This window comes from Arachis stenosperma, chromosome 4 (genome assembly GCF_014773155.1).
Source record: "Arachis stenosperma cultivar V10309 chromosome 4, arast.V10309.gnm1.PFL2, whole genome shotgun sequence".
In the NCBI taxonomy this organism is placed as follows: Eukaryota; Viridiplantae; Streptophyta; class Magnoliopsida; order Fabales; family Fabaceae; genus Arachis; species Arachis stenosperma.
This window is the reverse complement of record NC_080380.1, coordinates 150,826,432-150,838,467: the sequence shown is the minus strand read 5'-3', so window position 1 is coordinate 150,838,467 and position 12,036 is coordinate 150,826,432. Positions and strand designations below refer to the sequence as shown.

General features: G+C 36.4%; 2 protein-coding genes across 3 annotated transcripts; both read left to right on the top strand.

The window, feature by feature from the left end:
* Positions 1-434: 434 nt before the first annotated feature.
* On the top strand, positions 435-3,835 carry LOC130973866 (uncharacterized). The gene is made up of 10 exons (XM_057898552.1): positions 435-1,389; positions 1,484-1,636; positions 1,720-1,914; positions 2,000-2,076; positions 2,195-2,277; positions 2,571-2,622; positions 2,843-2,911; positions 3,230-3,316; positions 3,399-3,460; positions 3,546-3,835. Exons 1-10 carry the CDS (start codon positions 1,266-1,268, stop codon positions 3,676-3,678), a joined length of 1,035 nt encoding a protein of 344 aa, XP_057754535.1. The 5' UTR covers positions 435-1,265; the 3' UTR covers positions 3,679-3,835.
* A 1,007-nt stretch (positions 3,836-4,842) lies between these two features.
* On the top strand, positions 4,843-8,234 carry LOC130973865 (uncharacterized). Of its 2 annotated transcripts, XR_009084311.1 has the most exons (9): positions 4,843-5,201; positions 5,291-5,502; positions 5,607-5,888; positions 5,962-6,084; positions 6,554-6,695; positions 6,783-7,003; positions 7,203-7,239; positions 7,345-7,600; positions 7,722-8,229. XR_009084311.1 is itself a non-coding variant. In XM_057898551.1 (8 exons), the coding sequence occupies exons 1-8, from the start codon at positions 4,922-4,924 to the stop codon at positions 7,461-7,463; spliced, it is 1,416 nt and encodes a 471-aa protein (XP_057754534.1). In that variant the 5' UTR covers positions 4,843-4,921; the 3' UTR covers positions 7,464-8,234. The 2 variants fall into 2 exon arrangements, 1 of the variants encoding a protein (XP_057754534.1); XM_057898551.1 differs by having other exon boundaries at positions 7,345-8,234.
* Positions 8,235-12,036: the final 3,802 nt, after the last annotated feature.

Below are 12,036 nucleotides of genomic sequence, written 5' to 3'. Positions count from 1 at the left end.
AAATTTAAATTAAACTGATTTCTATTAAAACGTTCGTCATTTTATTTAAAAAAAAAGTAATCCCCTTCTAAAATCCTACTCCCTTCTTCTATTACCTAAGGCAATTTATATGTTTATAGCATCTTTGACCATTACAAGCACCCAATTAAGATAGGTTGCTTTTTTAAGAATATATTAATGAATGGCTGTTTACCAATGTTATATTAAAAGTTAAAACCAGATAATTAAGCATATTCGATTAATATGATAATTGAATGGTCCAACTGCATATCTTTTTATGCTGTGGTGCATGTTAAATGAGCAAGACACAACCCTAAATTCAGCAAAGGCAATATAAAGTGTATATAAAACAGCCGAAAGAAAAAGGCAAAACACATTACTCGGCTGAAAGGGAGTGTTAACTATTTTGTGTAAAGTAAGACTCTAACTTTGTATGGAGCACTTTGCAAAAGGGAGAAAGGTAATCTATATACTATACTATTAAGTAATAATTAAATTTAAAATCACTTAAAAGCAAAAAGTTACGAGAAATATTGCCTTCTGTTCTGGGAGAAGAAGAATGAAGAACGGGTTTCGCATTTCAAATTCTTCCCCCTATCTTTTCTTCTAAACGACGAAGAGAGCGACAAACGCGAACATGGAGGAGAAGAGAAGAGAAAACAAGGGCTTGTCTTCAACCGGAGCTCTTCCATGGTGAACTACGATTGAGACGACAGAGAGGTGAGAAGAACTGATGAGGAAGCCTAATTAGAAATAGCACAGGTAATCCTGGAATTATAAATTTGGTTTGAGGGTATATTTGGAAGAAATTATAACAAACGCTACTTAATAGTCAACGGTTGAGGTTGGGTGGGACGGGGGATCCGGCGAAGGAGTTAGTGGGAATGTAAAAAAGAGGTTAATTGGAATTGGATTGCTGTGTTTGTGTCACTGTCACTTGTCACTTACCCACCAATTATTGTATTTGACGCCTCATACAATTTAATCTCACAAGTCAGAATCTCTCTCTCTCTGCGTCAGTGAGTGTGCGTGCTCAATTTGGGAACTCAGCTCAACCCAACACACAACAAATCAATTCCCTCTCTCCTGTGGCCGTTGCTTCATTCATCGAAATTCCGTTACCTATTTTATATATGCTGTTGCCGCCGTTCTCTCACCAAACCGAATCCAACCTTTATTTGAATATTTATTTGATATTTATATTCATATACCAACACCAAGCCGTTCTATTCTTTCTCACTCACTGATTGGGTCTTCCATTGAGGATGATGATGATGAATTTAGAGAATATATGGACCAGAAAGACTCTAATAGGCCTTGCCTTGGGACAGCTCCTTTCTCTTCTCATCACTTCCACCGGCTTCACCTCTTCCGAGCTCGCTAAAAAAGGTCAATTCTCTCTCTCTGTGTCTCTGCGGTTATTGTTATTCTGGATTTCATTCTGTCTTGCCTTTCTATGCTGAATAGTAGAACTTGATTGTAGGAATCAATGCGCCAACTTCGCAGTCTTTTCTAAACTATGTGCTCTTGGCCATTGTGTACGGAGCTGTTCTGATACACCGAAGAAAAGCATTCAAGGCTAAATGGTATTATTATATTGTTCTTGGATTGGTTGATGTTGAGGCAAATTTTCTTGGTAAGTCTTGTGTTGAGTTTAGTTGGCTTGGAATTGAGCGATTGGCAAACTAATAATTCTGAATGAACTCAACATACATACAGTTGTGAAGGCATACCAATACACATCACTTACCAGTGTCATGCTGCTTGACTGCTGGTCCATCCCCTCTGTCATGCTTCTCACATGGCTTTTCTTGAAAACTAAATATAGATTCAAAAAGATTACCGGTGTTATAGTTTGTGTCGCTGGCCTTGTCCTCGTCGTCTTTTCCGATGTTCATTCCGGTGATCGTGCAGGTGGCTGCCTCTGCCTTCTATTTACATTCATTTTTTATTCCTTGCCTCCTCTTATATTCAATTCACTTGTCTTGTCTTGTGTTAGGTGGAAGCAATCCTCGCAAAGGAGACATTCTTGTTATTGCTGGTGCTACCTTGTATGCAATCAGTAATGTCAGTGAGGTAAGTTCATTGTATTTCTTCTCTGCTCAATGCATGTCTCAACATTGTGCCACACCATAATAAATTACCAATTGATTATTATTATACAAGGGTTTTTCGCTTGTCCTTTCTGTTGCAGGAATTTCTGGTGAAAAATGCTGATAGAGTTGAACTCATGGCAATGTTAGGTATCTTTGGTGGCATTATCAGTGCCATTCAAATGTATCCTTGAAAATGATTATATCAGCATCGCTCTGTTTTGAATACTTCTCATTAGCTTTGTTCTGTCGTATAGCTCAAAACTCCAACTTCAATCTTCATTAAAAAATTCAACTATTCATCTGTTCAATAGTATAACAAGTGATATAGCTCTGGAATTAACTAGGATATGTTCTACTGATCAAGTAGTTTCTGCAGGTGAAGAATAAAATTCATTCTTAGTTTCCTTTTCCTTCTTTTTTTTTTTGGTATTATTAGTTTCCTTTTTTCTGTTGCTGCCTTAATGACTACAACAGAAGTATACTTGAGCGCAATGAACTCAGATCAATTCATTGGTCAGCTGGGGCAGTAAGCTCTCTCTCTCTCTCTCCTTCAGTTATTGTGAATGTGCCTTCTTAATTAGGATGCCTGTGTGAAGGCTGTGTTTGTTGAACACTTTACCTTTCGCTAAATTCTTTTCTAGGCTTAAATGAAGTGTTAAATGCTGTTACAAAGGCTAATTAATTAGTGTGATGCAAGTTCTATAAACATTGTTATTCAAATTAACTTCTTGTGATGTTGGTTTCAGGCACTCCCATTTATTGGATTTGCAGTGGCTATGTTTATGTTTTACTCTTTAGTCCCTGTTCTGCTTAAGGTATGTATTCAAATTGCAGTAACCCTGCTGATATTCTCTTTGGGATGCCTTTCTTTAGTTCTAATACTAATATCTCTCTCTCTATCTAACTCGCCTCAATGTATAATTCTGGAATGGGGAATGTATAACTAAATGATAATTATGATGACGATGAGAAAAATGCATGAGAGGTGGAGAACTGGAGATGATTCCTTTTTAATGGAGAATAATATATATGTAGTATGTGATGTGACTGATGAGTAGCATCTTATCTTTCACCACTTTACATGGTTGGAGTGCTAAATATGAGATGATGAATGACGTGTGCTTTTGTGACAGCGTAATGGTTCTACAATGCTGAATCTGTCTCTGTTGACATCAGACATGTGGTCAGTGGTAATTCGCATATTTGCATACCATGAAAAGGTGAGGCAGAATTGTTGACTCAGCTCTGCATCTGTGATCTCTGTCTGTGTCTTATATTCCCTTGGAAATCCCTCCATTGCAGGTTGATTGGATGTACTTTGTAGCCTTTGGTGCGGTTGTTGTTGGGCTTATTATATACTCTGGGTATGTATGTGTACTCTGTCTTTTGATATGTGTAAATAGATGTAGAAGGATGATGTTGTGTTTATTTGGCGTTTATGTATTGAAGGGGTGAGAAGGACGAGGATGAACAGCCTGCCAATGTTGGTGAAGAAGATAAACAAGACGAGGAAGCCAATCCAGAAGGAGGAAGTCATAGCAAAGCAAATGTGGCTGGAACCTCCAAAACCTGGGTATCTTAACCAGCCGTAGATTCTTATGTTATAGGAACACTCCTTCATATCAGAAATGGAGATTGGAGAAAGAGTTTATTTTTTCATACATCTAATGTGCAAGCTGTCTTTTTTGACGACAAACTATTTTATACTAATAAATCACGTCTACATTACATTACATATACTCACCAATCTCGCGGATATCTATTTGAGCTAGTTATAATCTTTTTTGGTTTGAAGGTGAGATATGATATTTATAACCTAATATGTACAGTTAAGCAGCTCATACTAAAGACTGAAGGAACTACTATTTCATTAACATCAAAATTTATTTCAAATTACATGGAAGTAAAAATATTTAAGAATGAGAGAGATTCTTAAGGAAACATATTGATTAATATATTTAGAATTTTGGGTTTGTAAGATATTTATGTACTAAATTGTTGATTTTTAGTACAACTTTGTCTTTCTAGTTTCTATATTTCATGTTGATTTAATCTGGTGTTGAAAAATTTTTTCGTTTCAAAAATAATAAAAAAAAAGTAAATTTGACTTTTAAAAGTTATTTTTTAAAAAAAAATTGTAGTTATTATATTTGATAAATTAAATAATATTATTTTTAATAAGTACAAATTATAATAATTATATTTGATGAAATTAATTTTAAAATAATTTAATAAAAATAAATATAGATATTTATTTATATAAAATTATATTAAAGTTTTTAATTACAAGTATAAATAAATTTTAAATAATATTTTTTAAATAGTTTAAAAAATACTCTTAATTTTTAAATTTAAAAATATATGTACATAATTTTTTTATTTATTAAATATAAAATAAGATATTTGTATTTTACTAAACCCTGCCTAAATAGGATTAGCTGCACGTTCCATTTATCACAATGGCCAACATTTTCATTTCATTTATTTTTATAATATTAATCATTTGCAAGGCGTATGACTAGTTCTTGATAGTTGATACGATCAATGGGTGTTCATAACAAATTTATTTGACTTTAACCATAGTGTATAGATTTGATCATTTGGGAATTTGTTTGCAGAATTGTAACAGATTAATTCTATATGTTTTATGATACGAAATAATAATAATTTAAAAAGGAAAAAACAAAATGAGAAAAAGAAAAAGAAAAATAAAAGAAAAGGGGAGAAATTAGTTTGATAGTTATTTCACTTATTTGGCAATAAGCAGGGGATTAGTGGACAAGAGACTGAGTGACAAAGAGCAAGAAGAGCATCGAGCATCAGCGATGAAGGCTTCAACTTCAGGTTGGTGCCTTGGCCCTACAACTGCATCGCATCCTGGCTTCTCACGAAATGGATGCTCCTTCCTTGGCGCTTCTTCTTATGCTGCTTCGGTCTTGGTGCACCGCAACAGAGGCATAAGTTGCTCTTTCCAGAAGGACAGCTCCGTCAAAGTGCTCCGGCGAATCCTGGAGAGCCCTGGGGTCCACCAGGGCCCCGCTTGTTTTGATGCTCTGAGTGCCAAGCTCGTTCAAGACGCCGGCTTCTCCTTTTGCTTCACCAGCGGTAAATTCAATTCCCTTCATTTCTGTCATTTACATAAATACCCCCCTTTGCTTCATGTACTTGCACTTGTTCTGCTTCTGCTTGTATAGGTTTCTCAATATCAGCTGCTAGGTTGGGGTTGCCGGACACTGGCCTCATCTCTTATGGAGAAATGGTGGATCAGGGCCGGCTAATCAGCCAAGCTGTCTCCATTCCTGTGATCGGGGATGCCGATAATGGCTATGGCAATCCCATGAATGTCAAGAGGACTCTCAAGGGATACATTTCAGCTGGTTTAGCAGGAATCATTCTTGAAGATCAGGTCTCTTCCTGTACTTCTTTAACTCCATACACCTTGGATTGCTTGCTACTCTTGCATCCATTGTTTCAAACTAATTACTAAGTGATCTATCATATCATTGCTAGGTATCTCCAAAAGCATGTGGCCACACAAGAGGAAGGAAAGTGGTGTCCAGAGAAGAGGCGGTCATGCGAATTAAAGCAGCCGTCGATGCCAGAAGAGAGAGTGGCTCTGATATTGTCATTGTGGCGCGCACAGACTCTCGCCAAGCACTCTCCATGGATGAAGCACTCACCAGGGCTAGGGCTTTTGGAGATGCTGGCGCCGATGTTCTTTTTATTGATGCACTCACTTCAAAAGAAGAGATGATGGCTTTTTGTCAAGTTTCTCCCCTCATTCCGAAAATGGTATGTTTCTATTCCACACTCCAATCATAGATAAACATGTTATATGTTGTTAACTAGTGGTACTCTTGTGTAGGGCAATATGCTTGAAGGAGGAGGCAAAACACCAATACTCACTCCTCTGGAACTAGAAGAAATCGGTTTCAAACTTGTTGCTTATCCCCTTTCCTTGATTGGGGTTTCTATACGAGCAATGCAGGTGACTTGCCTTCGCTTTTTTGAGGCGGCAAAACGTTTTTTTTAATTGATCTACGTCTGCTAATTTGTTCACTTGGATTTTAACGAAAACAACAGGCATATTTATTGATCTTTATCATTAGCAAGTCATAAAGGCATTGTATGGTGTCCAACGGCTTATTCTTACTTGACTTCCTATATTACCCTGAAACAATGATTAATATTATCTGTGTGCAGATAGGTTCAGGATTGAGATGAAATATGCTAGACATATTTATGTGTTTGTGATGATAGCGTTTGATTTACTATGACAGAAGTTTTACCGTTGTACTTATACCTTTTAATTTTTATCATTTCCGTTCTCTACTCTTCTATAACAGGCAAGTAGTCCTTATTCTTGTTATGTATTTCACCTTTCTTGATCTTTCATTTGCGGTATCATTTATGTCCAATTCTTTACAGATAAATAATATCTATGATTTAATATGCAGGATTCACTTGCTGCAATTAGAGGAGGCCGTATTCCTCCTCCTGGAAGCATGCCATCTTTTGAAGAAATTAAGGATATCTTAGGTTTCAACACTTATTATGAAGAAGAGAAGCGTTATGCTACAAGCACCTTTTCAAAGAGAGGTTGGAGAAACAGCTCTTAACACAATTACAACCCATTTATATAGTGAAAATTCAGGCTTGTAATCTTACAGTAATGTTATTTGTCAGATAGCGGTAGCCTATACAGTATACAACGGAGAGATCAATATGATACAGAGCAAACAAGTCAGAGTCCCAAAGATCCCATTGTTGAAGTTATAACTCCTGAAGTGTACAATAAATATGGCGGAGATGGTTCAAGGGACCCTTTTTCTGGGATCTGGTCTCGAACTCTAAGAGTCAAAATAACTGGCAGGGATGGATTTGAAAAACTTGATCTCAGGATACCTGTAAGTGATAGACTGATCAATTTGGGTTTAAGAATTTTCTTTGTATCATGCTGAGATTATTGTATTTACTTATTTTATACATGGTTATGTGTGTTCAAAATGGTGCTTATTTTCTAGTCTGTGGAATGGACACTTGTGATGATTATTGCTCCCTCCTTTTCTCATATAATAACAATACATGTACTCTTGCTATGTACAGGCTGGATTTCTGGACGGACTCACAAACATAGTTCCTGGTATTATTAGTATTTTATAGTACCTCTGATGTTTAGTGGATCTCTTCCAAATTTTATTTTTGTTCAATAATAACTGTTGGCTAATTTTATCATAACTATATACAGCTTTGGGTGGTGTAAACATTAAAGAATTGTTGGACGATGCTACAGAGGAAATCGGGGGGAAAAAGCTGTTAGATTTTAATGACAGGATGGGTGACAGGATTCAAGTATTTCTGGAGTGATTGAATGTTGCCTAGTCTCTCATTCTCGTATCTGTGCGATTCTAGTTGCATTCTTCGGTTCTTCCTTGGATATCCTATAAAAGCTGTTTAAAATGGGAACATTTGGAAGTGTGATGCCTTTCCCTACAAATCTGATGGTAATAGATCATCATCTCTTTCACTACTTCATTGCTTCTGATATTTGGTGTCGGAGAGTTTGTTTTGAAAGCTCAGTGATATAGTTCCTGATCGGTATATGGTCGATGATGCTGGTTACAGGATAACGGAGATTAGAGGAAGGAAAACTAAAGCAAGGAGGTACCATTGCATGCATGGGTCTATTATCCAAATGTGTAGCCATAAAGTGGAAATCAATCAAAACTTTATTTATATTTCGTTATATCCGAGAACATTTGTTCAATCATAAATATGCTTGCCTTGGCAATTCGTACAACAATCAACACTGATTGAGAAAAATATTAGATAGTCCTTATTTTTGCACCGGGTAGGTTATTTTATTCTACCGACAATTATTTTCTCAAAGTTTAGGTCAGTCGTGTCAGAGCAAATGCAGAAGAATGCCTACACATAGTGATAGCATCCCTATTATGTAATGTATAACCCGAATCAACAAACATCACAGTTATGCACTTTACACAAACTATAGTTTAAGATACATCCAGCAAATTTATGTCTAGACGTACACCACTAGTAGCACCGCTATTTTGGGTTGTCTAACTAAAACTACCCGATGATCATGATCCTACTTCGCCATGCAACTTAGCAGGGATAAATTTCATTACGATAACGAGGAATAATATCATAAAATCACAAAATATAAATTATTTTTAAGTACTTAATGTGAGTGAATTAACCATATTAAAAAAATTTAATTACAGCAAAATTAAATGTTCAGTACAAATGAATTAGTAAGTGTTTATTTGGTTGTTATTAAGTTGTTATTTTTTTTTTGTGTATTCAACAAATTTTTAATAATAAAAAATACTAAAAAAATTAGAAGTTATAATTTATATATTTTTTTGAATTTACTTAAAAAATATCTATTTTAACATAAATAAATAATATTTTTATACTGTTGTATTCAAATATAATCAATAAAAATATATTTTTATATAAAATATTTAAATATTAAATTATTTTTATTTGTAAAAAAATATTTAAAAAATTTATTTTAGTAATTTTTATAAAATATGTATTCTATTATCTTAGTTAAAGAGCGATTAATTTTGTATTTTATTATTTTATTTATTTTTTCAGTTTAGAATATCTTTAACTAAGTTTATGAGTTATCTGTAATTCATGCTCAAAATTCTTACCATTTGAGAGAATAAAGCATAAGAAAGAAAGTCAGAAATTATTTTGAATATGGAAAAGCTGTTGGTGTATTTGCAAGTTATGGGAGAATGGGGTAATTTACCGGAGGATGGAGGGAGTAACCACCACGCAGGGGGCGTGCTGCGCTCGCTCGTGGGTGTCAGACGCCAAGCAGCACGCAGGGGGCGTGGAGGACGTGGCAAGCATGCAGCACCACGCAGGGGGCGTGGAGGACGTGGCAGGCATGCAGCACCACGGGGGGGGGGGGGGCGTGGAGGACGTGGCGTCGCGGAGTTCCGATGCTCTGCACCACGGGGGGGCGTGTTGACTGCTGCCATGCAGGGAACAGTGTTCCTCCCCGAGAAACAACAAGCAAGCTGCATGCTTCAAACCTTCAATGCTTTATATATAGAAGTAGTAGAAGCATTCGAAGTGTGTAATAATAATACAGCAGGTAACGTTATGGAGAGTAGAAGAAAGAAGAGTGTTTGAAGGAAGAGTGATTTTGGGTTTAACATTACATAGAGGGGAAGAGGTGTGTAGGAGAAGAAGGTTGATGTAGAAAAAAGAAAAAGATTGGAAAATAAGAAAAAAAAAATAGTTTGGTTTTATTTGAAGAAATGGTTCGTAATTATAGTGCTCCGGAAGAACATATTATAAATTATTTGGATCATCCAGTTTATGTAAGTTGGTAATTTATAATTTTATTATGTGTTAAGTTTTTATTTTTTTTGTTATTTAACATATTATTTCAGAATTATATTTTATTTTTCTGTTAGTTTTGGATTAGTGTTATGTTATAAAAATATACTAGAATAAAATGTATATTATATGATATAATAATCAAAATTCTATAATAAAATATATTTTTTCTACCATAGTATTTTATTAAAATAATATAGTAAAATAAATATATATAATCTGTAAATAAATAAAAAAATAACTGTTAGAATAAAATAATAAATAAATAAATAAATAAATATTATTAGATATATGCATTGTTATTGGATATTAAAAAAATATATAGTTGCATAAGTATCGGCTAGTCGGTTTAATTATATTAATATTAATTTAAAAATATGATATTAATAATAATAATAATAATAATAATAATAATAATAATAATAATAATAAACGGGTTTGTATAGGGTAGATATATGGTTCAGGGTTTTAATACATAAATGCATAAACTTTTTGAAATATACGTTAATGATTTTAATAAATAAAATATTAAAATAAATAAATATGTTAATATTTGCTTATTAAAAAATTTATATTTATAATTTATGTAATAAATATATTTTTGTTAATGCAGCCTAACAGGAATTTGTTGGTGCGTAAACTGGATCCGCCACAGACGTGGAACCCGAGGGTGGAAAATTACTTACGCGCCACGGGATTCTACCACGTATCGAGGATTGGGGTGATAAGAGGATTTCACCCCTTGTTAGCTGCTTTGGTTGAAAGGTGGAGGCCGGAGAGTCACACTTTTGTGTTGCCGGTGGGTGAGGTTACAGTGACATTGGAAGATGTCGCACATATATTTGGCTTACCAATCGATGGTGAACCTGTGAGTGGATGGACTGACAGTAGTAGTGACTTCGTTCAAAGTCAGAGCATGGCAGTATTTGGACGTGAACCAGTAGTCAGTGGTAATTCGAAATCCTATATAAAGCTTGCTTGGGTTCGACGTGTCAGAGATGCGGAACAGTTGGACACTGAAGAGTCCATAAGGAGATACGTCAGATGCCAGATCTTCTGTTTGTTAGGGTCGACGCTATTCACAGATAAGTCGACCGCATACGCCCACGCGAAGTATCTACCGTTGCTTCGCGATTTCGAGCGGATCCATACGTATAGTTGGGGGTCAGCATGTCTTGCACATCTTTACAGAGCATTGTGCCGTGCGTCACGATATGATACGAAGGAGATGGATGGCCCTCTTAATCTGTTGTTTGTGTGGGCATGAGAGCGAATGCCGTTTCTTGCGCCGGTACCGAGACATACCCTTCCACCTGCTGAGATACCAGTTGCCATGAGGTAAATATTTATGGTTCTTGTCGGAGATTATATTCGCTATGCATATTCCATTTAGGTTACTTATGTAATTTTTTTCAATGTATGATGTATTAGGTGGAGCCATTCGGAACGGACCACATCGTGGTTAGCGAAGACCGTAGTGAATTTTAGGGTTGATATAGACTACATGCAGGAGGTAAATATTTATGGTTCCTGTGATTCATATTTCCAAACATTAATGTTAGGGTTCTGACGTACGAATTATATGTGACAGTTTGAGTGGCGGCCGTACGAAGGAATGATCATACCCGGTGAGTTACATGGACATCTTGATGTGTGCGATACCGTTGCTCCGTTGTTGTCGTTCGAGTGTATCGAATGGCACCCTGCGGACCGAGTGATGCGTCAGTTTGGATTCGCACAGCCTCCCCCGCAAGGAGCAAGGGTCATTCCATTGGACCAGCATTGCCTTGCTCTTCGCGGAGTGCAGCTGCATGACTGGACAGTTTTGCATGGGCCATGGATAGTGGAGTGGGGCAACAGGCGAAACACTCGACTGCGGGATCTGCACCCCCTTCCGACCTGGGACTTTATACCGAGCAGGGAGTATAGGGATTGGTATGTGCGCTCGTACGGACATATGTTGAGATTGTCGGATTATGTTCCTCATCTCCGGCTTCATAAGTGGCTTCGAAGTCCTCGTCACTGTCACTATTCATTCCCTCATACACTGCGTTTCTATCATCCGCCACCTCTAAATCATTTTGAGTCCCTTCCGCCTCTACGGTTTCAAACTCAACATACAGCTCAATCTGTGGCTGTCGCATCTGAGTCTGCCGGTGAATTTGAAACATATTCTGCATACTCACTTCGTCTGTGATTGGCATGGTATCAAACTGTATTAAACCACCAAAAACTATAACCGGATTCTGGTACAGTATTCTGCTCACTCTCATTGACGTATTGTTCTCCATGCTTTGACAGAGACCATTCTGAAGCTCCATTAACGTCATCGTGCATGGAACCACAAACGAAAACGGATTTTGGCACACAAACCGAACTCCCTCATGAGTATTACGTATTATCTCACCGTTGCGATACACCACCAAATTTGCGGTACCCTCCATTACTCTTCAGAAACACTCAAAGAACACTCATACACTCTTACTCAGATTGAAAATGAACCGGAGCACTGTCTTATATAGAGGAGAGCTTTCACCACGCCCCCCACGTAATGATT